The following is a 26,672-nucleotide window of genomic DNA, read 5'->3' on the forward strand; positions in this document are numbered from 1 at the left end:
GTCTGCTTTTAGTTTCACATACTAAAAATGTATTGCAAGTAGCAGAATTGATTTCTGTACTTGGCAGCTGTTTGTGTGTCAATGTATCAATTTTTCCTTCAGATATAGCTTGTATATATTGCCTGGTAAGGAATCGGTGTAGAGATACTTTCCTACTAGACTGAACTTTTAGAGGATGAGCTGTGGTCTTTTATGGCAGGTGTCTGTGTGTGTATGCATGTATGCGTATATACTTTTAGGATTCTTTTTTCTTTCACTTCTGGATACAGTTGAGACTCTTTCCTATAATCATTTTTTAGAGGAAATAGGGAACTGTTAACATATGTTGAAGGGTAACAAGTTTTATGTGCATGAGTGGATTAGGTGATGTAGTATAAAATGGTGGTCTCTATACTATGACTTGTGATGTTGATCATGTAAAAGATTTTACAGAACTTGCCACAATCTGTGGTAGAAATCATGGACTCTTTATTTTATTTTTTTTTTAATTTGCATGTTACAGATACAAAGGCATACATGTGTGTTGTTTGTATGTTGTCATGTAGTTATATATGTTGTTTAGGGGGTTTGAAAACTTCTTACATCTTTTGTGTCCTGAGAAGATTCTTCTGTAGAGAAGGTGGTGGTTTGGGTAGCAGAAATATTGGCAAGATCTGACTAGTAAGCTTAGTACTTTTAGACTTTTCAGAAAACAGAAAAATTCACAAAATACTGGTGTTTTCTTCTAAAAATCAGGTTACCATACTTCAGTTTTTGGGGTCTTCAGTGATTGCCTTCTGGACAATCTGCCAGGAGTGAAGACCAATGGCTGTACTGTTGAAGTCATTCCAGCTTTGCCAAGGCTGCAGATCAGTACCTCTCTTCCAAGGTGAGAAGCTGAATTAAATGATGATTTTATTTGGTCGTATTTAAGTGTTAGTCACATGCTGAATAAAAACTCCTTCATCTGAGTATATAATCAGTGCTTTAGGAAAACAAAACATAAACTGTATCTGTGCTATTTACTGCTTAAAACCTTGGAATTTCATAGAAAATATTTTGAGATTTAATTAACTGAGGGAGTATAATGGTTATTTATTATTGAAGTTATAGTTTTAAACAACTGAATTCTTAAAAGCTAAATGTTCATAAAATCTTGAAGTAAAGTGGTGATCCATGGAATAGTGTAGGTTGGAAAGGACGCCTCTGGAGGTCATCTGGTCCAGGATCTTGCTCAAAGCAGGGCCAACTTTGACAAGTGATATGACTTAAATGTTACATCAGGTTGCCCAGGGCATGATCCAGTTAAATTTTAATTATCTCCATGGGCAGTGTTTCCATCACCTCTGTGGGAAATCAGTTCCAATGACCACACTCTCGAGTTTTTTTCAAACTGAGCAAACCCAGGTCTTCGAACTTGTCCTCATATGTCATGTGCTTTAGCTTCCGCATAATTTTGATAACCCTCTTCTGGGCTTGCTCCAATATGTCAATATTTCCATTGTTCAGGAGGGGCCCAAACTTAATACCATACTACAGAAACAATATGTTTAAGAGGTACAGGAAGGATCAACTAAAATAACTTAATTAGACACTCACCAAAAAGGACACAGTAGTAGTGTAGGGTTTTTGTGGGAGTTTTTTTTTAGCTTTTTTTGTGTGAAGAATGTGGCTGACTAATTCCACGATTTTAGAGAGAGATGGTAAGACATTGATTCAATTCAATTTTTGGAACTTTTCAAGGTTCAAGAGCATTCGCCTACTAAGCTGCATGTGGGTCGCTATATCTCAGAGTCTTGCCATCCATCTACTGTTTTGCAAATAGTTGTAAAAGTACGGAGTTTCAGTTGTTTTGTTTTGTTTTGTTTTTTTTTAAATATTCCTTTTAGCTATGGATCAGGAAACAGCCTTTTGTTACTTACTGCCTTGATAGCTCAAGTGCCACAGCGATTGTTCTATTGATTGGAAGATCTCAGCTCCATTTATGATCCTTAGTAGGATGATCATCAGTATCATATGACGCAAAGGGATATATATGTGTGTATATATGTGCATTTTTTTTAATTGTCTTCTTCAGTATGGTTTACTTAGTAAAGCAAAGGAACCCGTTTGGTTCTGATTTTTCCATACTGAATTCTACTTTTCTAATGTGGAATGGGCTGTGTTGATGGCATTGCATTACAAAGATATAAAAGTAATATTCTGATGAAGACAGCAAAATAATAAAATGCTACAATTGAGTTACATGTTGGTAAATTCCCTATAAAAATTCTGCTAGATACGGAGTCTGTGTGGTTTAGCTGTAACAAAATTAATATTGGCTAGCCAAAGTTATGATTATATTAAAGAAGATGATGGGTTTGAAATACAGAGGGAATAGCAAATATTCTTAAATAAGCATAATATCTGCTTTTTTTGCATATATGTTCAGCTGATAATGTGGAACATTAACGAGATTTTCTTTGTATATTGGTGTGTATTTACTTTTTCATTGGTGTTAAATTTACTCTTAGTTTCTTCAGATGCTTTAGTTTCAGTACTCAGTCTCAGTTCCTGTAACACCCTGGGAATTTAGATGTGCTCTTGGCTACCTTGCAGTGTGCCAGAGAGGTCTGTGTGTACCATCACTTACTCCTTCTCCCAGCCTCTATGATACCAGCAAATTGCCTCATGCGACTCCTGTCAACAGCGTTTTATCCTTTGGGTTCTCCGGAGGATGATGTACTTTAAAAGACATGGTGAAGAAATGAAAGAAAGAACATTCTTAATTAAGAGACAGCAGGATAAAATTTGAATAATCCAATTTCTATCCTTGCATCTTGCTTTACTTTTACATTTCCGTTGACACCCATCTTACCAACATTTTATGTTGGGCTCTATTCTTGAGAGAGAGTCTTTTCCTGACAGAGCACATTAGTTTTTATAGCTGATTGTCTTTGGAACCTTCTGCTGGAGCTGAGCTGACTTTTCTTAATTTTTCACCAAATTTATTTATTTTTGAAGTATTTGAGATAATCTTGGTACTGTATTTATTGCCTTGCTTCTTTGTAGGTGAAACTGCTGGTATGTAGGAACAAGTTTGAAATGTCAAAGATGTATAGCTGTTTATAATTTCTTCAACAGTTCATTGATCTGATAGTAATTTTGTAGTGATAGTCATATTCGTAGGCAAGAATAATTCCAGGCCTTTCTAGGCATACCATAATGTCTTGTTAGAACTGTAGATTTTTTTTTATTGATCTGTGTTATGGAAGGTCAATTTAATAAGCTCAATTTAGCAGGAGCTGTAATGAAGCTTGCTGTCGTTGAGAATGACTTAGTATATATTTTCATCATTATATGTATTTACAATTATGCATAAATTGATATGTATCATATATATAGTATATAAAAATACACTACTGAGTAAAACAGTCTTAATGGAAAAAGCCTATAAAGTAAGAAAATTGAGGTAAGAAAATGAAAAATTTATAAATAAAATAATGAAAAACTTGTAATATGGATGAACTTGGAAAAATACCAGTCATTTCCACAAGAACCAGAAATTTTTGAAGCTGCATGCCAGTGTCCCAGATATTACAGGTTGCTTCCTTGATGAGTACTTTCTAATATACTGAAATAATTGTGCAGTACTGTTATGGTCAAAATCTTGTTTATGGGCAAAGAGGAATATATAAAGCTAAGATTTTACTGTTTGTAAAATAGTCCAATACAGGTATCATTATTAATGCAGATGCAATCATTACAGAAGAAAGAAAAAGAAAAAGAGAAAAATACTCTATACAGAAGAAGAATCACTAATAAATACAGTTGTTATACACACACTTCCTATTTTCTGCCTATTGTCGTGTTATACTCACCCTCCAACTGCTCCTCTGGGTCCTAAGATTGGCCTTTTCAGTCTGGTGGTACAGTGAGTTGTCAGCATCTGGAGACCTTCACTGAGAGGAATATGTTGTTGCTGGTTTCCCCCGCACCCCCCCTCACTCTAGAAAGCACTTGAGGTCATTTTTGTTTGCTTACACATTTTTATGCCATGTTTTTTTCTCTTCACTGAAGCTCCACGTAACGTCCAAGTTTAATATATGTGGTGCTTTTTTTTGTATATTAGGTTCTTGTTTTCTTTGTTTTCTTTGTTACCCCTGAAAGCTCTTTTTGTCCAGCTCGAGGTCTGCATTTCTTTGACTGTTAGTGAATAGCTGTGGGGTCTCCAGTGCTAAGCGTGTGCCCCATCTCTTACCATCCCACACCAGTAGTGTTCTCCGCTGCATCCGGTGTCTCCACTTCACAATGCCTCTGCTATCATACCAGACCTGTGTTTCTCTCATTGTTCTAGTCATAAATACCTCATTCTACCTAGTACACCTGCTTGTTACTACTATCTATATGAAACTATGGTTGTGCCAAACAGAGGTAACAGAAATAAAGCAATAGGCGTAGCCACAAGGTCAGAAGAAAAATTGCTGCCACAGCTACAGTAAGTCAAACCAAAGTTGCGGGCAGGTCAGGACAAGTTCAGAGCAGGCACAGAACCACAGAATGGTTTGGGTTGGAAAGGATCTTTAAAGGTCATCTAGTTGAAACCCCCTGCCGTGGGCAGGGACATCTTCCATTAGATCAGGTTGCTCACAGCCCCGTCCAACCTGACCTTGAACTCTGCCAATGATGGGGCATCCACAACTTTTCTGGGCAACCTGCTCCAGTGTCTCACCACCCTCATCGTAAAAATTTCTTCCTTATATCCAATCTAAATCTACCCTCTTTCAGTTTAAAACTGTTGCCTTTTGTCCTGTCACTACAGGCCCTGCTTAAAAGTCTCTCTCCATCTTTTTTATAAACCCCCTTTAAGTACTGAAAGGCCGCAATAAGGTCTCCCTTCTCTTCTCCAGGCTGAACAACCCCAAGTCTCACAGCCTTTATTCATTAGGGAGGTGTTCCAGCCCTCCGATCATTTTTGTGGCCCTTCTCTGGGCAGGCTTTAACAGGTCCATGTCTTATGCTGGGAACCCCAAAGCTGGACGCAGTAATCCAGGTGGCATCTCATGAGAGTGGAGTAGAGGGGAAGAATCAGCTCCCTCGACCTGCTGGCCATGCTTCTTTTGATGCAGCCCAGGATACGATTGGCTTTCTTGGCTGCAAGCGCACATTGACAGCTCATATCTGATTTTTCATCTACCAGTATCCCCAGGGCAAGCCTCAGTCCTGAGATCTTGCAAGTTCAGAACAAAGCTGGTGGCTACACAGCCTTAAACAGGAATTGAGACTTTTTTTAATTTAACAAGCTGTATTACAGAAAAGGATGTGTAAGCTGAATAAGCTTGGGCTCAGGTTTCAGATGTACATTTATACAGTAAGTGAAAGTACCATTTGTTTAGTTTGTTAGTATGCAATTCCTTGATACTTTTGTATAAATATGAGGGGGAGAAAAGAAATTTCTTCTTTCCTGTCACTCCAAATGCCCAAACTTCTGAGTGCTGCAATGATAACAATACATGACAGTAAATTTTAAATGATCAAAAAATACATTTTTTAACTACTTGCTGTCATAGATGCTTTCTGAAAGACTAAAATATGCTCTTGTTTGTGGAGGCTGCTTATCTTCTGCTAAGAAAGGATAGGATAGAAAGGAAGGATAGCAGAAATACCTGCCAAAAGAAGTTACTGAACCTGGGTTTCCCAACTGATTTATTGGTCATTAATCTCAGTAGCTTTTGCCCTTGTATCCTCGATCCCTTCTGACCACTTTGTATTAGCATGAAAAATACAGTCAGAAATTGAACCTCTGCCCATCTGTCTTGTTCTGCAATCCTTCTTCCCTCATTCGTGTTCTAAAGAGTTCATTTATATTCACTATTTCACCTTTCACAAAGTTAATTTCTTCCAGGATCCACTCCCATGAGGTTTATGCCCTCTGCTGTCCACTAAAACTTCATTCTCTGAACTCCCATATTACTTCTTCCTAGGTCAAGGTTACTGCTCAGTTCTCCTTTATCCATGATGTGTGGATATGTGCATATGTGCTATTTCAATAATTGACTGGTTTGAGGCATTTGTTACTTCAAAATGAAATGCTTGATACTCGTTTAAATAAATTCTCATGTTTCTGAAGCTTTAGATAGCCATGCATTTTCTCTACCACATATAACTTGTAGAATATATTTTTTTTCATCTCTTAAGTTGTTTTTACAACATATTGCTCTACTAAGTATATCTTACCTTGTGTTTCAGATACTGTTTATGATCTCTTAAGAAAAGTTTCTGGGTGAACAGCTGTGTAAAACAGTTAGTGCTGCTTATCTGTCATTAAAGGTGTTTCTGTCTTAATTCTGCATATATCATATGTTGGTGGAGTTTGGGAATGCTTAACAATGTAAGATAATGTATCCTCACTTGTGAGTACAAAGGTTTCATCTCTTCTGAGGTTTCTTCTACCAGTTAACTTTATTCTCACTTTTGTAATTTTTACGGGCTGATCAGAGAGCAGTATGGACTTCAGGATCTTGCAGAGGACTCTCACCCTGGTTTCTCTTATGCAGTGCTCAACTTCTTATTCTCCTCAATTTTATTTTTTATTATTTTTGTTTTACGTTCAGCTCTTGATATTCATTGTTACTCAACCCTAGTGTTCAAATACTTGGTAGCTACCACTTTTTTCGAGTTTGCTCATTCTAATGACCTGCTCTTGCTTTTTTGTTCATTTCCCTTTCTTACGGTTTTTGCAGCAATTTTTAACAAGCTTTCACAGTTAGGAATACATATTTTATATTGTTTGAAATCTGACTTATCTTATGCATAAAATATTAACGTTTAACCTCACTGGTTATAAAAAATGACCCTAAAATGAGAATGGAAAATTATATCTAATATCTTCAAGATTGCAGAGCAGTAGTTTCTGAGTCTTCAAAGAATAGTTAATAGAATATAGTAACTTGGACAGACTTTTAACATGTTTATCATAATATTTTGTTTGTCTATGTGTCACATTTTGTAGGTCTGCTCATACACTTCAGCCTTCTTCAGGGGATGAAATCTCCACTAATGTGTCTGTCCAGCTTTACAATGGAGAGACCCAACAGCTTATCATTAAGTTAGAAAATATTGGAACAGAACCATTGGAGAAACTAGAGGTCACAGCGAAAACAGTCAACACTAAGGGTGTGTATGCTGATTTATATCTAGAAATAATAATGATCACTTTTTCTCTGATAAAAGGGGAATTGATTGTATTATACTTCTTTTAGGTCAGTTTAGAATAAATACCATAATCCCTGTTAAGGAACTGGAATCATTCAGTTTTATTTTATTGTAGGAATGTAGAAATGAAAGGGAATGTAAGAAAATGTAGAAAGAGAATGAAAGAAATTGAACCATCTGTGTGTCAAAGGGTCATCTGCTTTTTGGAAATCTAGATTTCATTTTAATGTTACTTGGGAAAAAAAATCCTGAGGCAATAACTAGTAAAAAGCAAGAATCTTGGGTCTAAATTATTTTCTCCTTATGTCTAAATAAACTGATTAGTTAAATAAATAAATTACCATTAGCAGTAATGTTGTCCTACTTGAGGGAGTGGAAGTAAATAAGCCTACCTCTATATCTCACTCAGTAAGCAATAAGAAAAAAATGGGATAAAAGACTTTAAAAAACAAGGCAATAAATAAAATAAGCTACTGTGAGTTAAAAGAATAATTGAAGGTATGGAAGAAATACAGTACATGTCCTGCTTTCAGTTATTTCTCCTAAAATACTCTGTACATATTAGTATTAAAAAGTAGTCTGAGAGGTGAATCTTGTTTTTATTTCGTGATGTGTTTTATCATTTTTGGTTTGTCCTCTGAGGCATCGTTGAAAATGATATTAACAGAAGAACTGCAGTTGACAAGCAAGATAATCTTTAATTGCAATAGAAATACCTTATTTTATTGCAGGTTTTATTCTGTCAGTGCCAGAGTATTAAAATGCAATGTGATACCTGGTGATTTTTGTTCATTTCAGTATTCGAGCTCGTGATTTTTTTTTCAACAGAGTATCCTCTTCTCTGCAACCTGAGAGGAGTTGCCAATCATCTAAGAATAGATTTTCTGTCTGAGACTTTTTACCAAGTATAATTTTAGAAGCTGAAACATATGATGACTTACTGTTGTTATTTCAGTAATTCCAATGTGCTCCTACTGTGCTAGGTGTTGTATGTATGTAATGGAAAGACCAAATACAGCACGCATATTAAATGGTGAAGTTTATGTAATGAAATGTATTAAATGGTGGAATACATGGGTCTCTGAATCAGATGTTAATTGGACTCTTAGTACATAACATTATGCAGTTAATTGGTTCAAAATTTTGAAAAAGAGACTCTTGTCAACTTTAAAACCATCATAATCTCTCAGTTACAACTTTTGTTAAAAACAGTGAGGAAAAAGGAGAAAAGTTGATACACTCAGCTATGAGTTCAGTAAAACTTTAATTTTACTTCACCCTTCATTTTCTTTCTCTATAGAAAAATTTTATCATGAACCCTCTTTGTGTATTTTACAATATCTTAGATGTTATTAAGCATGATAATAATTGTCTTTATCAGAGAAAGGAAAATTTCTGATGAGTAACTCACAAATATGCATACCCCAAAAAATGCAACACTTACATAGCCATTTTGGAAAAATAGAAATGAGAGCGAGTTTTGAGAGGCATCGAATGATACTTGTTCTGAGAGTGTGAGAACCATGCCATCAGAATCATAGAAGTCCCCACGTGGGCAGGGGCCTCTGGAAATCATCTTATCCAACCTTCTTTTGAAAGCAAAGCTTTAGATTAGGTTATCCAGCGTACTGTCAAGCAGAGTCTTCAATTTCTTGCAGTGTCGCACAGAAGCAAAATGCACGCCTGTACTTGGAACTGTATACTCGAGATGAGCCATTTTACTGGAAGAAAATACATACTTAAATAAGTGTGACTTTTTACGTGACTGTCTGCTGTGGGTATGATGTAAAGCGCTGAAAAATGCTATCCGTGGCAAAAGAACTAATGGTCCACAGTAAGCATGTAATAATTATGTTATTTCAACTGTGGTTGTACGTAGTTCTTACAAAGGATGGACCTTTGCCTTTTTTAATGGATTCTCTTCCATTTTAGTTATTTATCGTAAATCGATACAAATGCATAAGGATGGACTTACGGTACAGTGTGACATGGGATTCTGGTGATCAACAGGGAACTAAATATTTGTCATGTCAGCAGCTTAGTTTGGTCAGTGAATACTACATGCATGGAAATAATGTGGATACGACATTAAACCATCTCTAATAGCAACACAAATTCTTGATATTATATATCAAGTTGAGAGCATATGCAGACACTTATGAACTATCTCTAAGTGCATTAAGAAGTTGCCTCTTGGATGTTCTTTACTACTCCTCAGCTGAAATGTGCCTGTGATTTGAACTGCTCAAGGTCTCCCTGAAAGATGTTAGGCATCTTCATCTGCCATGACCACAGCTTGCCTGTCAACTTGGGAGCCCATAAGAAGTTGTCCAATTTCAGCCAGATACAAAGAGCTTTCAATGATCCTTGGTTTAACCTGATTTGCTTTGGTTCTTTTAGTCTTGGCAGTTGCTCGTAAATCATTTGCAGCTGCTGCATGAATGCCCGTCTGACTTCCATTTCCTTACCTTGTTTCTGGGGCCACAACTTTTAGCACAAAGATGAATACTGTAAATGGCAACCATTCTCAATTTTTTGTGTAAATTACTGGATGGGATTAGCTGTTGCAGTGCAGTGACCTGACCTCCCTCCTTTGTTATGTTAGCTATAGCCAGGCACTTTTCTTGAGGAAGCCCACTTCTCTGGCATTGTTTTCAATGGTGTCTTGTTAATGAGGACCTCTGGAGATCAGGCTTTCAAACTTGCCTTCCCTTACTTTCTCTCTTCTGTTTCTTTCAGATGCAGCTCTTTAGCTTTTCCCCTCTGGCCCTCAGATAAATGAGCAGAAGTTGCAGCTCACCCTGTGCAGTTCATAAAGGACATCACAGGGTTTTTGAGTCCTTTAGCAGCCATGTGTTATGGAACAGATCCTGAGGCAAATCAGCAAAAGGGACTTGTCATGCTGCCACAATAAACGTGTCCGTCATGTCTTTTAATGTCTCTTGCACCACTCTGTCTACCAGGCTGTGGTATCTGTAGGTTGGACATCACATATATACTGTGAAGGTCAACACTGTGTCACCTCATATTGTCCCTCACCAGGTCAGATGGTCTAACACTTTTTTGAGAATGATGACATGTGCAAAGGGGGATGCTTTTCCATCCTTTGTCTCCAGTCAGCATTTGTCAGAGGCTTGTTACGTCTTAGTTAGGGAGTGCGCTCTAAAAGCTTTGATAACGCAACTATTTGATCCACTCGGGCAAATGTGACACTGATGTTTTCAAACTTGAAGTACTGAGGAGAGCGTGCCAGGCGTTCTTGCCAGCCTCACAGGTTATTAGGCGCTAGTAGTGAGCACCAGTTGCACACACTGTATGAACTTGGATGATGAAGCAAAACCTCACTGATCTTTCTTAGAAGTGATTGACCTCTGGAATTTAAACATAGAGAAATAAATTTACCTGTCTAGCTGTATTCTTCCCATTGTCTTTGAACACAACTGCTTGCAGTCTCAGCTGTTTAGCTGTGCCAGACCACAACTGAAAAATCTACTCTGAGGTTCAGGTAACCCATTTTAAGAACTGTGAATATCCTGGAATAGATTGATTTACCTTTTTTTGCCAAACAAAACTGTAGTGTCTTTCAAATTGGAGTTATGTTCCATAGAGAGTTGTGAATGCAGGCAGGCTTTTCTCCAGTTAGTCCAAACGTCCTTGTGAAGGTAGGACAATGAGGAGTGTTGGTAATCCAACCCCAGTCTAGCTGCTGTGATTTTACTATCTGGGTTTCTCAGCTCAAATCTCTTCCTCTCTGCCCACAGCCCTCTGGCTGACAGAGATAATAATGATTTTGTATGATTCTTACTAACTCTTTTTTCCACTCATAGGATAAATGTCAAATGGTTCATGATTTTAGAGCAGTTTTTGTTCTCCTTTTGGGGATACTGGCTAATTGCCTAGAGGAAACTCTGCTAGATACATTTACATTGTAAAGAACATAACAAGTCCTGCAAATTCATTTCTATCTATCAGGTCTGAATTCAAAATATTCTGGGTTGTCTCCTCACTTCGAAAGAGGCCAATCTCAAACGAAAATTAGTATCGGAACACTGCCTACGAGCCGATGAACTATTAGTGCTTTTATCTCCGTAATTCTAGAGTGCACACCCCACAGTTCCTCATTTTAAGAAAAGGTGACAGATACTGTGCAGTGCTAAATATGCAACTTTCCTTTTTACTAGAATTTCATGCACTTGAGAAGTTAAGATATATGAATACCAATGCCTATGCATTTAGAACTGATAGTTATTTTGAGGTCAGAATAACTGATAGTTATTCTGCTAGGAATATAACTTCAGCTGGTGAGGCGTCAAGAATCAGATGTGCAGATTATCATGTAAGTCTGAAGAGCTTTGTTGCTGTTGTGATTTAATCCTAGCCAGCAACTAAACACCACACAGCTGCTCGCTCACTCCCCTACCCCCGCAGTGGGATGGAGGAGACAATCAGGAGAGTAAAAGTGAGAAAACTCGTGGGTTAAGATAAGAACAGTTTAATTGAAATAAAATAAAGTAAAATAGTAGTAATAATAATAATGATGATAATAACAATAGAATATACAAAGCAACTGATGCACAATGCAATTGCTCACCACCGCCGATCGATGCCCAGCCAGTCCCCAAGCAGTGATTGCTGCCCCCGGGCCAAGTCCCTCCAGTTTATATACTGAGCATGACGTCATGTGGTATGGAATACCCCTTTGGCCAGTTTGGGTCAGCTGTCCTGGCTGTGCTCCCTCCCAGCTGCTTGTGCACTTGGCAGAGCATGGGAAGCTGAAAAGTCCTTGACTAGCCTAAGCATTACTTAGCAACAACTAAAATATTAGGGTGTTACCAACATTATTCTGGTACTAAATCCAAAATACAGCACTATACCAGCTACTAGGAAGAAAATTAACTCTATCCCAGCTGAAACCAGGACAGTTGCCTTGAAGCACATCACATTTCTATCTTCCAAGTGTCTCATCGTATTTGCAGTCAATGTATCTTCGTGCATGTTGAATCAGAGATGTGGCGTACTCTGGTCTCATCCTTCTGTGCTAGCTGGAAACTGCTCTTGCATTTTTATTTCCTTTCAACTGCTCAGCTTGCGAAGCAGTGGTTTAGTTATATTCTACCCAAACTTCACCTTTCAGCTGTAGTCTGTTACATTTTTCTTTCTCTTTGTTTCCTTTTGTCCTTACTTTTAAACTTTTAAACTCTTTTAAACTGTTCCAAGGGTTTTAATTAAACTGCCAGTAGCGTTGCTAGCATCTCACTGGACCTCCAGGCTAAACTGCATCTTTTTATCCTCCTGTGGTTTTTTTGTAAATCTCTGTTTGTCAGGAATCCACAACTGTGCTCAGAACACTATTCCACGTATGTGCCCTGTCCCTGATGCTTTAAGTTCAGTTTGCAATTTTGAGGCTGTCTGCACAGCAAAATGTTGTGGTTAATAGAGGATTCAGTCCCATCCTCTCCCTTTCTCCCACAGAAAGACAAAGGCATAACAATTTAAGAAATGTCCTACTGGGGCTGATGGTCCATCTAGCTCAGTAGTCACAGGACATTAGGAGATGTTGCTTAGGGAGAGCATGCAAGTCTCGCCACTGTTGTGGTGTTTCTGTTGTGCTTGCTCAGCATCCGTAGCTGCTGTACATACATACTCCTTTTCAGTAGCCCTTTGTGGACTTACCCATGAATTTGCCTAATCCCATTCTGAAGCTGCTGGTACTGCAGCAACAGATTCCAGAAGTTCACTACCAGCTGGGTAGAGAAGTGCTGTATGTGTTTTAATCTGATCTCCTACTAGTTTTATGAAGTGCTCCCAGTTCTCATGCCAGGGAATTTAGTAAACAACAGTTCTGCATTCACTTTATCTGCCATCTTTGTAATTTTTGTATACTATAGTCATCTTCCCCTACTCAGCCTTTTGTTCAAACTGAAGGGTCCCAGCATTTTTAATATCTGCTTACATGGCAGCTGCTCCACCCCCTTGATCATTTTATTTACCCTTCTTTGGACTGTCTCTAGCGCTAATATGTCCTCCTTGCAGTACAGAGACCAGAACTGTAAATAACACTTAGGATATGAGCACACCAAGGTTTTATGCAGTGGCAAAATGCCCCCCTTTGATTTGCTGTCAGTATCCTTCCTAATGATGACCTATGTTTTGTTGGGTTTTGTTTTGTTTTGTTTTGTTTTTTGTTGCTGTTCACTAAGCTGATGATTCCAGAGGACCATCAATGGTGATTCTAGGGTTTATTTCTGGAGTTGTAACTGCCAGTTCCAAGATCAACATACCATGCATGGCTCATATTTCCTCCTCCTCCCCCCCCCCCGCCCCGAGATGCATTATTTTAACTTTATGTATGTTGAAGTCCATTTTTTTGTCTACTCACTTGATTTTGTGAAGTCCTTTTGAGTTTCTGTCCTTTGACATTATTACTCCCCCAAAATTATTTTGAAATCTAGTAAAGATTAACTCTCTGGAAATGAATCTGATCAAGCGCAGGATGTAATTTGCACAACAATTAAATGCTGATAGCCTTAAACATTGTTATTGAAAGAAATCATAGAATCATAGAATGGTTTGGGTTGGAAGGGACCTTAAAGACCTCGGGCAGGGACGCCTTCCACTTAGACCAGGTTGCTCAAAGCCCCATCCAACCTGGCCTTGAACACTTCCAGGGATGGGGCATCCACAACTTCTCTGGGGAACCTGTGCCAGTGCCTCACCACCCTCATAGTGAAGAATTCCTTATATCTAATATAAATCTACCCTCTTTCAGTTTAAAGCCATTACCCTTGTCCTATCACTACATGCCTTTGTAAAAAGTCCCTCTCCAGCTTTTTTGTAGGCCCAATGTCTTTGTCTCCACTGTTCTATAAAGCATTTTATGAAGAGTAAAAAAGAAATTAAAATCTTGGTACCTCATAAATTTGCAGTCTATGCAATTGAGATATTAATGTTCAAATATACCAAATACTAAATACAAATTGCTAGTCTAATTTGAATGTGTTCCTATTTAAGTGATTCTTAAATTCATCATTTTATGGTTGTGTTTCTTGACTGTTTATCTTAAAAGCAAATAATTTTGAGAAAAATGGTAGCAGTCCTAGTAAGTGTTTTTCTGTACCATAGCATGAACTTGTGATGGTGGAAAGGTAAAAACAGATTATGGCTTCTCACAATGGTTTTAATAGCCATGTAAAGTTATATACCCAAAGAGTTAAATTATTTCCATAAAGAATTTTATAGATGTGCTTACATTAAAATAAACCATTTGTGCATCTTTTGAAAGAGATTAAATTAGGAAAATGAGAAACATAGCAAAAAGCCAGATTTACCTGGGAACTTAAGATTGAAAAGAATTGAGGTTCTTGTGGTCTTGAAAGACTTGCTTTTCTATTGAGTTTCTCTACAGAAAATTCCAGCGTGGATTTTTTTTTGGCAGACGTTAAAATCTCTTAAGAGTTAGATTGGGTTAGGGTAACCCCAAGTTATATTGTGGGTAGGCTATTATATGATATTTGTTATGATTTTAGTGATTTAGTATCCATTAGAATGATAAAACAAGTTACTAATTTAAACTCTTGACTAAAAGTCACTGGTATCTTCAGCTGGTTGCTAAACACAAATTTTGGACTCTAGAAACAACTGAATGCAGGCATGCTCCAAATAAGAGTCTTTCCCACTGAACTGAAAGGTTTGAAACCCCATGCCGTAGTATTATTCACTGTAATAATGATTACTGAACAAGGTGAAGAAAACATTATTAAACTATAAACCAGTGTCAGATAAATATAGACGAGATTTTTCTCTACAGTTTAACTTTTAGCTCGAGGATTTAGACCTTGTCTTGTAATTACAGGTGTTAAATTAGAGAGTATCTGCAAGGGCTATTCTCGCTTGGAAAGTTTTTTCACTCATAAGGTCTTCATAATACGAAGACATAATAAATCTCCTACTTCATGAAAATACATTTTGGAAACAATTTGGTCATTAAACTGAAGATACATTCAAGTGCTTGGGATATGTCATTCTTCTTTGCTTACACTGAGGAAAAACATCCCTTTAGCATGTGATGTTTTTACTTATCAGGAAAAGTCTATAGAGTTTGCTGTACTTGCTAAGCTATTTATTTTCTTGTAAATAGAAGAAAATCAAATGTGGTTACAGCTAAATCATTAGATGAGGTGGAGGTGACTTTAAAGAAACAATTATTAGGAGGATTTTTTTATTTTTACCTCATCTTTGCTCTTACAAAGAATCACAGAATCATAGAATAGTCTGGGTTGGAAGTGATCTTTAAAGGTCATCTAGTCCAACCCCCCCTGCTGTGAGCAGGGACATCTTCAACTAGATCAGGTTGCTCAGAGCCCCATCCAAGTCTATAATAGAAGTCTATAATATTGATTTGATGTGGAAAGACACAAGACAACAATTGACGGTCTGTGAGAAAAATATATCTCAGGCAAAGCAGTTATTGTTTAGGTAGAAGTTAATGGAAAAATATTCACTTTTTTTTCCTTCCCTAGATGCAGTTGTTTCTGTGCAAATCAACAAAGTTTGGACTGGAATTCTAATTACGTTTTTTGAAAGATCCTTAATTCTAGATTGTAGTTGTTGAATCAGTCTTCCCACCCCGTTTTCTCACACATGGATCTTAGATGATGGCTTTGGAAAGGCTCTGAAATGACAATATACTAACTTGCTCTTAAATACAGTAGCCTGGTATGAAGTAGAGATGAACTGTGTGACTTTCAGTGGTCCCCATGTTACGGAAGCAGTGCTCAAATGGTGTTTAAATGAGGATTTAGAAGAATTCTTCAGTGTACTTTGGAGATAGTATGCGTTGCTACAATAAATTAATAAATATATTTTTAGGATTCTGCCAGTCAAACCAGCATGTTTATTTTATGTATTAATAGACTTTTCTGCAGTGTTTAACATCGTATGGTCCTGCAGATATTAATGAATTCATGTGGTGGGTTGACCCTGGCCAGAACCGAAGCCCCCACCCAGTTGCTTGCTCACTTCGCCCATCCTCTCCCCCAGTGGAGTGGGGAAGAGAATTGGAAGGGCAAAAGTGAGAAAACTCATAAGTAGAGATAAAGATTGTTTAATAAGCAAATGAAAGAGGAAGAAAAAAACAAAACAAAATGATATTTTATGGCATGGAATATCCCTTTGGTCAGTCTGGTTCAGCTGTCCTGACTGTGTTGCCTTCTAGCTTCTTGCGCGCTGCTGGCCTACTTGCTGGCAAGGCAGAGTGGGAAAAGAGAAAGCCTTGATGCCATGCAAGTACTGCACAGCAATAGCCAAACAGCTGGTGCGTTATCAACACTGTTTTAGTCACAAATGCAAAACACAGCACCATACAGGCTGCTGTGAAGAAAATTAACTCCACCTCAGCCAGACCCTGTACAATGCATTAGAAGTGAAGCACTGAGAGAGTAAGTGATATTTTTTCCCCCCACTCAGATCATTCATGAAGTGCATAAAAATAAAGAAGATACTAGCAGATATTTCTTGTGTCTATTTAGTATCTGAAGTAAGATGAAGTCAGGAAGAAGTCACTGTGTTATTGTACCATTCTAGTACATTACATCTGTCATTCTAAAAAAAAAAAAACATTTTATCTTGCGTAAAGTTCATAAATATCACTTTTTTGATTGCTTTTGCTGAAGGTACTTAAATATCTGTGACTCTAGCTTTTGGCATACTTCAGAGCTTGAAATAACACATAACTAACTAACCCTTGTTCCTGAAGCAGATTTAACCCTCCGCTCGTCTTTATTTCAAGATGGATCTTTCGATGTTACTGGAGTACTAAGGAGACTGAATAACTGGATATAGTATGTCAATGTATTGATGAATAGTAAATAGGTTTTTTCCTCATATTAACTTCTGGCATGTTAGGCTTAGGAGAGAGGAGCTAATAATTACAGATGCCCTATCTCATATGGACCGATGATAAATAATTTATTAAACAAGTATCTTTTAACACAAACTAATCCTGTCTGGCAGCATCCTTAATGTTTGGGTCTTGTATACTTCACGCTTCTCAGTTTCGACAAAGGACTTTATTTTATAAAAAAATGAGAGCCAATAGTCTTCCTAACCTTCTCCGTGGCTCAATAAGTAACTAAATAATGATGTTACAGGTGCTTCAGAATTGGAACTGATTTATTTTGGTGTAATGTTTTGATGAAATGTTTTTGCATTCATGTGACATTTCCTGAATTGAAGTCTGTATGATTCAAAACTATATGAACTTTCAGGTCCCCTTCAGGCTGTATTCAAAGTGTATATTTAATGCTGCCTATTGTACAATATTTTTTTTCTGGTAGTGATCTTCACATAAATTCATATTTTGAGCTTTGTGATCTACGTGCTTCCAGGTCCAATGTCAGTAAACTCTGTAATATCTTTCCAGTGTTACATTAATTTTTAATGCCTTAATTGTAAATATTTTGGAATTTAAACAGGAAATGACAAATCAGTTAATACTCTCTACAACAGTTATAAACTTAAACTTCCTTAACACAGGAGTTATGCTCATGAAATATTTACTTATTTTAATACAGAGAAGCTGTACGGGGACTTCTTGAGTTGGAAGCTAGAAGATACCCTCTCCCAGTTTCCTCTAAAACCTGGAAAGATTGCAACATTTACTGTAAACATTAAAGTGAAGCTGGACTTTTCATGCCAAGAAAACCTTCTGCAAGATCTCAGTGATGGTGAGTTTTTAATTTCTCCTTGCTTAGGAGGGTTGTATGTACTTCTGAGAAACACTTATCCAATTGTTGTGCCATTCGTTTTAAAATACGCTGTGTGATGTGGCTGTGTATTTTCATATTTGTGTCTTGTAATGTGAAGACAACTGTTCAGTGAGCTGTATGGATTGAAGACTGAATTTTTGTGACAGCTGTGGGCATGATAGTCTGACCAAACTTCCCCATCATGAAACCTTGCCCTGCTATCTTTTTAAATCTTTCTTGACAGAGAGTTTTGTTGATGTTTCTCTTTGTATCCTTATCTTATGAAGATAAAGAAAAATAGCTTGCAAACATCAGTGGGTTTTAAAGAGAAATAACGTTAAGTTGATCATTTAGTTAGCTGAGATTGTAGAATTCTTAGTCGTGGCTGACTGCAGTTTTGCCTGAAGTGACATACTGCAATGTAGGGCATAATCCCCCTAATATTTGTACTGTAGAGAAAGTTTCATGTGCTTAAACTCATCATTTCTTTTGAATATAAAAAACAAACAATGTTTGCTTGTATTAGAATTATCTGGAATTACAAGTACCAGATACTTGTAATAAGGATTTCCTTTTTATAATAAACACACAGTCTCACTGGAGTATTTGCTATACACTGTATTTTTTCAATTGCCTGGTATATTTACACTGATTGAATTAACTTGAAAAAACAAGATATTCCTGTATTAAAAAAAAAAGTATCATTATTATTTGGACTGTTTCCCAGGATCCAGTTGCGCGTATGTATTATCAGTATAATTAATCTTTAAAAAATAAATATTTTCAGTATAGAAAAAATACAACAAAATTACATGCATAGCTTATTCAAGTTGAATAGGACTGATTTCTGTGAGTTATCTTGCAAATGCATTTAGACAGAAATTATATTAATTGTTAGTAAAGATTAAAAGACTTGTTTTTTAAACCTCCCTGGTGTAAAATACGTAAATTATAAAAGTATTTCAGAATTAAACTGCACAAAACCCATAGTGTTGCTATGCTAAGGTTTACTTTAGAACTTTTTGAAAAAGCTGATAGTGGAGGAAGACCACACCCTGATATTATTGTGAAAACACAGCTGCCAAGGAATTGAGGCTTTGAGAAATGCCCTTGATAGGAAATGTAATTCCGTACAGCACAAATTTGTGCTACAAATTCACAGAACTGGCGGGGTGAGGGAGCAAATCCGATGCTAACTGTAGGATGATTTTACTGTTTCAGAAGCAGATGATACTGCATTATTTACAGATCCCTGAACTCTTGGTCCTCATGTACCCCGTAGATGACCTCTCTTTTCCATGGAAATTTCAATGGCTTATTGCTTGCTTATTTTATAAGAACTTTTATTAGATCATAATTCAACTCATTATCTATTCCATTGTATGGAAAGGGTATAGGCCAGTTGATTCAAAATTTAAATTGAACTTTGGAAACTTAGCTTTTATTTGTTGACAGATTAACATTAATAGGGAAGAAATCAGAGGCATGGAAATGAGAAGGAACATGATCAATGTCATCAATATAACTTGAGAAATAATTATGAAAGTCAATATTTTAAAAGCTAGACATTGCTGTCTTTAGTGCCAGTTCTGTTGATTTCATTTTTGTAGCTTCCAAATATATTTTTTATATATATATAAAATTTCCTTCATTTGCCCTGTCTCCAAAAAGTTTTAAAGGCACTCTGAAGCTGCACTTGCCCAGCAGTTTTTCAGATGAAATAACATACAAACAAAATACTCTATAGGAGGAGAAGATAACATACATACTTCTTGGTATTGACATAGAACAGTTGTGGGATAGTGGATTTGGGCCTCTGTTTTTTTACCTGTATGGGACATAGGAACAAAATCTTGGAACATTTTTACCTTGTTATTTCTGCCTATAGCTTCTTTGAAAGGTTGTGTAACTGAATCCTGGAAGCAATTCAACCTTTTCTCATTCAGTGATGATAAAGGAGTAGAATCCATTAGTGTTTCTTTAGAACTTTAGTTATCTTTGGGTGCTATGTACTGTGTGTACTTTGAACGTATTATTAGAGATGCTAAGTACATTGAAATTTTTACTTGCTCCTGTAATTTTTCTATATTGCTTTTAACTTTACAAATATTGTACTTTCTAAAGAGGCAGGTAAGATCCTGATGTGAAGAACAGTAAAGAGCTAGAAAAATCAAGGGCAACTATGACATGACTTTTAATCATATGGTAGCTATGGTACCTTTTTCTTCTGAAGACCAGATTTACAATGATGATCAAAATACTTCTGTCTTTTAAAAGTAATGCCCTTAGCAGGGCATCTGTTACTTTGATCTGTTTTCATTTGCTGCTAAAATTGTTTCCTTTTACGCTGTTTGTAATAAGGACATAGTACAGAGAGGATAAATTACTGATGTTTCTGATGATACGCTTATCCAATTGGAAAGTAAACTAAGTTATCAATCAAAATTGCTGATCTAATTCTTGTGTGTTGATGGTATACTGTCTTGTAAGGAAAAATGTTAGATGTTCTTCTAGATTAAAGGAAGCAAAAATACATGAGTAGCTGTACAGGATCAGATCAATGACCGTCTAGTCCAATATCCTGGCTGTGATAGTGGCTAAGAGCAGATGCCTGTGGGAGAATATAGGGATAATCATGAACATACATGCTACTTTCCTTTAGGCTTTTGGGCTCCAACTGTTGTTAGCTCAGGAACTTCCAGAACCTGATAAAGTTTCTCTGGTTTTAGGCATTGTTGTCATCCGTAGTGGGTTTCTCCTTCATAAAACACAGGCTGGATCGATGGGCCGAGGCCAACTGTATGAGATTCAACAAAGCCAAGTGCCGGGTCCTGCACTTCGGCCACCACAACCCCAGGCAACGCTACAGGCTTGGGGAAGAGTGGCTGGAAAGCTGCCCAGAGGAAAAGGACCTGGGGGTACTGGTTGACAGCCGGCTGAACATGAGCCGGCAGTGTGCTCAGGTGGCCAAGAAGGCCAACGGCATCCTGGCCTGTATCAGAAATAGTGTGGCCAGCAGGAATAGGGAGGTGATCGTGCCCCTGTACTCGGCACTGGTGAGGCCGCACCTCGAATACTGTGTTCAGTTTTGGGCCCCTCACTACAAGAAGGACATGGAGGTGCTGGAGCGCGTCCAGAGGAGGGCAACGAAGCTGGTGAAGGGCCTGGAGCACAAGTCTTATGAGGAGCGGCTGAGGGAACTGGGGTTGTTTAGCCTGGAGAAGAGGAGGCTGAGGGGAGACCTCATCGCGCTCTACAACTACCTGAAAGGAGGTTGTAGCGAGGTGGGTGTTGGTCTCTTCTCCCAAGTAACTAGCGATAGGACAAGAGGAAATGGCCTCAAGTTGTGCCAAGGGAGGTTTAGATTGAACATTAGGAAAAATTTCTTTACTGAAAGAGTGGTCAGGCCTTGGAACAGGCTGCCCAGGGAAGTGGTGGAGTCACCATCCCTGGAGGTATTTAAAAGACGTGTAGATGAGGCCCTTAGGGACATGGTGTAGTGGGCATGGTGGTGTTGGGTTGACGGTTGGACACGATGATCTTAGAGGTCTTTTCCAACCTGTATGATTCTATGATTCTATGATTCTATGATTCTCTTCATCAGCACTGTACAGCATGCTGTGGCAAAAAGAATCATAGCTAAATTACTTTTAGCAGCTTTGCACTTACTGGTCTCCTTCTGATATTACCTGGTTCTTATATTGCAAGAAACAGCTAACAGTACATCTTCTAAACATCTTACCTACACTCATGATCTTATACATTTCCTCCTGTTATTGCCACAGTGGTCTCTTTCGCAGACTGAAGATTTCTAACTGGCTTAGTTGTCCGTGTTATGGAAACAGTTCAACACATTGATCAGCCTTGTTGTCACTTTTGAACCCTTTCAATTCTGTATGTTTGAGATAGGCTGTAAACACTATTTGAAAGGTAATCTATGTATTTCTGTAGCGACATAATGATGCTCTTTATTTTATTTTATATTACTTTCCTTATAACAATGCAATAATGCACAATTTGTCATTTGCTTTTTTGACTATTGCTGAACATTGAGTTCATAGATTCGTGAATTTGTGAACCATAGCTCCAGGATCTTGCTCCTAAACAGTAATGGTATGCCAAGAGCCTGTTATTTCACATACAAATTTAGGGTTGTTTTTTCCCCATTTATTTATACTGAATTTCAGTTGACATTTTACTGCCCAGTCATTAAGTTTTGTAAGGCCCTAGCTGTGATATCAGGAACATGCCATTCTGTCTGTGTTGTATAGGCTTCCATGCTGGGAATTGGGTTTATGCAAATACAGCCTAATAACGTGCCAGATAACATTGCTGAAGAATGTGCATCCCATTAAAGCACATCATTTAAGGTTCTTGTCACAATCTAGATTGCCTTGGTTTATTATCTTTGGAATTAATTACTTCGCAAACACTTTGAACGGCTTGGCAGGTGTTCTAGAGACCCTTTGTTAATTAGGATTAAGAAGACCAGGTTTATGTCTTGAAGGCAGTTGACCAAGATTCAGGAGTTCCCTGTAGGAGATCTGTTTGCTGCAAATGCTAATGAAGCTTTGGATCTCCTGTCCCTCAGCTGGGTTGTTCAGGGTTCCTTCTACATATGTTCTTGGTTCTGTGGTGAGGAAAGTCAGGGTGTGTATTTAACTTGATTCTAAGGTTGTTGCACTAGGTAAGACAGGAGGAAGCACTGTATCTGCTTGGTACAGCCAAGCTTAAGAGCTTAAGCAGTAAGGTCTCTGTCACCTGTTAAATCAAAGAGGTCAACGGGATGCTCACGTTATAAGCATAGTCAATTCTCCTTCCCAGTCATTCTACTTTAATTTCTGAAATCCAGTATTTCTCTGACGGTAAATGGGAAAAAAACAATAGCTGCTCTTTGTGAATTGCATTATAAATGGTAACTTGTTAGTGGGAAGCAGTCTTTTAAAAAAAATTCTGTTACATGGGGATAATGTTTTGCAAAGTTAATGAATTAATCTATAGTGAGTACTTCATTATGTAAAATGTTAGCGTTCATTCATTCTGTGTATAGGGAACCTAAAGACAGGTGTGAGAATATTTAAATTCATAAACTCATCAAAGGAATTAATTAATTACATGCTAAGAGAGAAGCAAATCTATGCCTTAAGTCTCTCCTTCCCTTCTCTGGGGGAGAAAAGGTTGCGGACAAATAATAGCATATTTCTAAAAGCAGTGATCTTAAATATTTTTTAATATTGGTATACAAGACCACTGTCTGCTTCATACTCACTTTGTTGCTTTTCTGCTTAAATGGCTATATTTTATCTACTTAAAAATGTTCCTACACTTACATAGTGTATAGACAATATATTTCTTTGTTAGTAAGATACCTGGTTTTGAATTTAAATGTAGTCTTGACAGGTCTTCTGAAAAACTAAGTAGCTTAGAGAACTCTATTAGGATAATTGTATTACTGATGATGATGATGGAAGTCTTCAGAGATGTTTCAGTATGATCATTTACATGTTACTATGCTTGGTTGCCTTTATTACATTTAATCTTTCAGAATATTTTTTCAAAGTGACTTCATTTCTAAGAAGTTTTTTGTCTCTGCAGTTTGAAGATGTTGGTTTTCATTTTGGTTGCACTGTTAATCTGAGTAAATGAGTTGGTTTTTTGTGGTTTTTTTTTTTTAAACTACAAACGCTTCTGTGTCCTCCATAAATTCATCACTGAGGTACGTTAAAAATATTCTTAATTTTTTGAAAACTTTTCTTACAGAGTTCTTTTTGAATTCCAGCTTTAGTGCTTACAGAAGATAAGGTGCATTTTTCTCTTACAACTGCCTTTTAATCTAGATAAATAATCTTGTTTTATAATTTGCCTGATGCAGGGTGGGGTTTTTTTAACAGTATATAAGGGCCATCGGACGTTAGCCTATATCAGTTGTACCAGCCGCTATACAAACGTAGTAAGAGGTATTTCAGGCCCCAAATCTTTCCAATGTAAATAGGTAAGACAGACATGAGGCAAATAGCAATAAATCTATGATTAGCACATACAGGCTAATTGACCACCATCCTGTTACACTATTCCTTTGCTGAGGCACTTAATTTTAGCATCTAATGTAGTGTGCATAAATAATCTCTAGTCTTTGATTATGAATTTCTTTACACTTCATTTGCTCCCTTTTATTGTATTCATCTTATTCTAAATTTAACTTCCAATTGTAGTTTAGTTAGTTCACCAACCTCAGGAAGGAATCCTTCCTTATACTGCATTTGCTATTATTAATTATTATTACCATCCTTTTCAAATGTAATGGAGTCTCAAAGAACTCTGCTATGTGTCATCTCTGCCCTGCTCATGGGAGCCAGAGAGTTGATGCAATCCTAGTAACTTTGCCTGGAGTACTGCTGCCTGTGGTCTCTTGTGTGATAGTCTTAAGCGTGTTCTTGAGAGAGGGAAGGAACTGCATCTTAATGCCCACCTGTAGTGTGAAGGGTGGATTACATTGCCTAAAACTCTGTCTACTCCTCTGTTATCCCCTCTTTGTTGCTGCAGACAGCAGGTTTCTAGAATTCTGCCTACTTTCAGCAGAATACAAGATCGGGGTTTTTTTCTGGGGAAAAAAAGGGCATATTCCAGTTTGGCAAGCATACGCTTTCTCCTGTCTTGAGTTGTTTTTTTCTTTTTCTTCTGCATGCTGAAAGTACCTTAAAACTGTTACACTATTCTTAGGAGAGGTTGCCTACCAGGAGGCTTTTTGTTTTGGAATTTCTATCGAGTAATGGATTGACAAAATAAACAAATGGGTTGAGGGGGTATTTAGTTTTCATATTTTATGCTCAAGTTGTGTACTTTCCAAAAACTCTGACATATCTCATGGGTGATTATTTCATACTGTTAAAACACTCATGTAAGAAAGAAGTTACTATAATGTTTTTCTTTTTTTTTAATATGTAGTGGTTAACCTTGACTAATGGCCAGATGCGTCCCCCATTCCTCCCCAGCTGCTTGCTCACTCCCCATTCTAAACAGGACAGGGGGGAAAAAATACGATGGGAAAGCTCATGAGTTGAGGTAAAGACAGGGAGATCGCTTATCAGTTACTGTCAGAGGCAAAACAGACTTGACTTGTGGAAAATTATATAATTTACTGCCAAATAAGATAGAGCTGTGTGGTGAGAAACAAAAAGACAAACATTAAGATAATAACTTCCTGCCCCTTTCCTACGCCCACCTTCACCCCTCCACTCCCGACCCCTCTCCCCCTGAGGGGCGCAGGGGGTGGGGATGATGGGGGCTGCGGTCGGTCCCCCCAGCCCCTCTCGGCCGCTCCTCCCTCCTCCCCCGTCTCCCTGCTCCAGCGCGGGCCCTTCCCGGGCTGCAGCCCTTCAGGGACAACCTGCTCCCGCCGGGGCTCCCCACGGCCGCAGCTCCCGCAGGAAATATCCCCCTGCTGCGGCCTGGGGCCCTCCCCGGGCTGCAGGGCGGGTCTCTGCTCCCGCGGGCTCTCTCCAGGGCTGCCGGGGATCCCTGCCCCGGGCCTGCAGCCCCTCCTGCCCTCCTCCTCCTCTGGCCTCGGGCTCCCTCTGCTGCTGCTCCCTCCTGGGCTTCCTCCTCCTCTGCCTGTGCCGCCCGTGGCCCTTTTGGAAACCTGTTTTCCCCCCGGCGCCCCGGCTTGGCTGAGGGGCTCAGCTGTGCCCTGCGGTGGGGCCGCTGGAGCCGGCTGGGACCGGCTGTGTCCGGCACGGGGCAGCCCCGGCCTCTCCTCACAGAGGCCACCCCTGCAGCCCCCACTGCCAACACATGAGCATGGACACCCCATATATAATATTAAGTACATTTCGTATGTCTTTAGAAAACAGCAATAAGCAGGTTTGTACTGCTATTGGATTATTTCTTCTGCAGAGAAAAAGCAGTTTAACTTAAAATCTTATGCTGTTTTGCATCTCACGTGACATCGTATTGCCAGTTACCTGTAGACTGCCTTGGAATACATACATACTTCTGTGGTGTCCTGGCTTCAGTGGTAAGGTTATTTAAGGGTTTCTTTGCCACAGAATTTGAGACCACCATAGTTGTGATACACCTTGAAAACCGTATATATTTTTGTCACTTGGCCAGTGATCGTCATACAACACAGCATTACAAGGAATTTCTGTATTAGAATGGAACGGAAGCTATCCCATGCCAGCTTTTTCTTTAGTGCTTAGTCATCGGGTTGTAAATCTACAGGTTTAACTCCCTTAGTAAACTTTCCCTCATTCAAATCATAGTATCATAGAATCATTAAGGTTGGAAAAGACCTCTGATCATCGAGTCTAACTGTCAACCTAACACCACCATGCCCACTAAACCACGTCCCTAAGCACCTCATCTACATGTCTTTTAAATACTTCCAAGGATGGAGACTCAACCACTTCCCTGGGCAGCCTGTTCCAAGGCCTGACCACTCTTTCAGTAAAGAAATTTCTCCTAATGTCCAATCTAAACCTCCCTTGGCGCAACTTGAGGCCATTTCCCCTCGTCCTATCACTAGTTACTTGGGAGAAGAGACCAACCCCCACCTCGCTACAACCTCCTTTCAGGTAGTTGTAGAGCGCGATGAGGTCTCCCCTCAGCCTCCTCTTCTCCAGACTGAACAACCCCAGTTCCCTCAGCTGCTCCTCATAAGACTTGTGCTCCAGACCCTTCACCAGCTTCGTTGCCCTTCTCTGGACACGCTCCAGCACCTCCATGTCCTTCTTGTAGTGAGGGACCCAAAACTGA

At 38.4% G+C, this 26,672-nt stretch overlaps 1 protein-coding gene across 17 annotated transcripts in view; it reads left to right on the forward strand.

The window, feature by feature from the left end:
* Positions 1–26,672, forward strand: part of TRAPPC9 (trafficking protein particle complex subunit 9) — a 542,043-nt gene that overhangs the window by 78,153 nt on the left and 437,218 nt on the right. For all 17 annotated transcript variants that reach the window (XM_075141098.1, XM_075141106.1, XM_075141108.1 and 14 more), the window contains 3 exons: positions 736–868; positions 6,971–7,134; positions 17,745–17,897. In XM_075141098.1, the coding sequence (XP_074997199.1) occupies positions 736–868; positions 6,971–7,134; positions 17,745–17,897 (450 nt within the window). The remainder of the gene's footprint in view (positions 1–735; positions 869–6,970; positions 7,135–17,744; positions 17,898–26,672) is intronic.

The sequence above is a fragment of the Calonectris borealis genome, chromosome 2, assembly GCF_964195595.1.
Source record: "Calonectris borealis chromosome 2, bCalBor7.hap1.2, whole genome shotgun sequence".
In the NCBI taxonomy this organism is placed as follows: domain Eukaryota; kingdom Metazoa; phylum Chordata; class Aves; order Procellariiformes; family Procellariidae; genus Calonectris; species Calonectris borealis.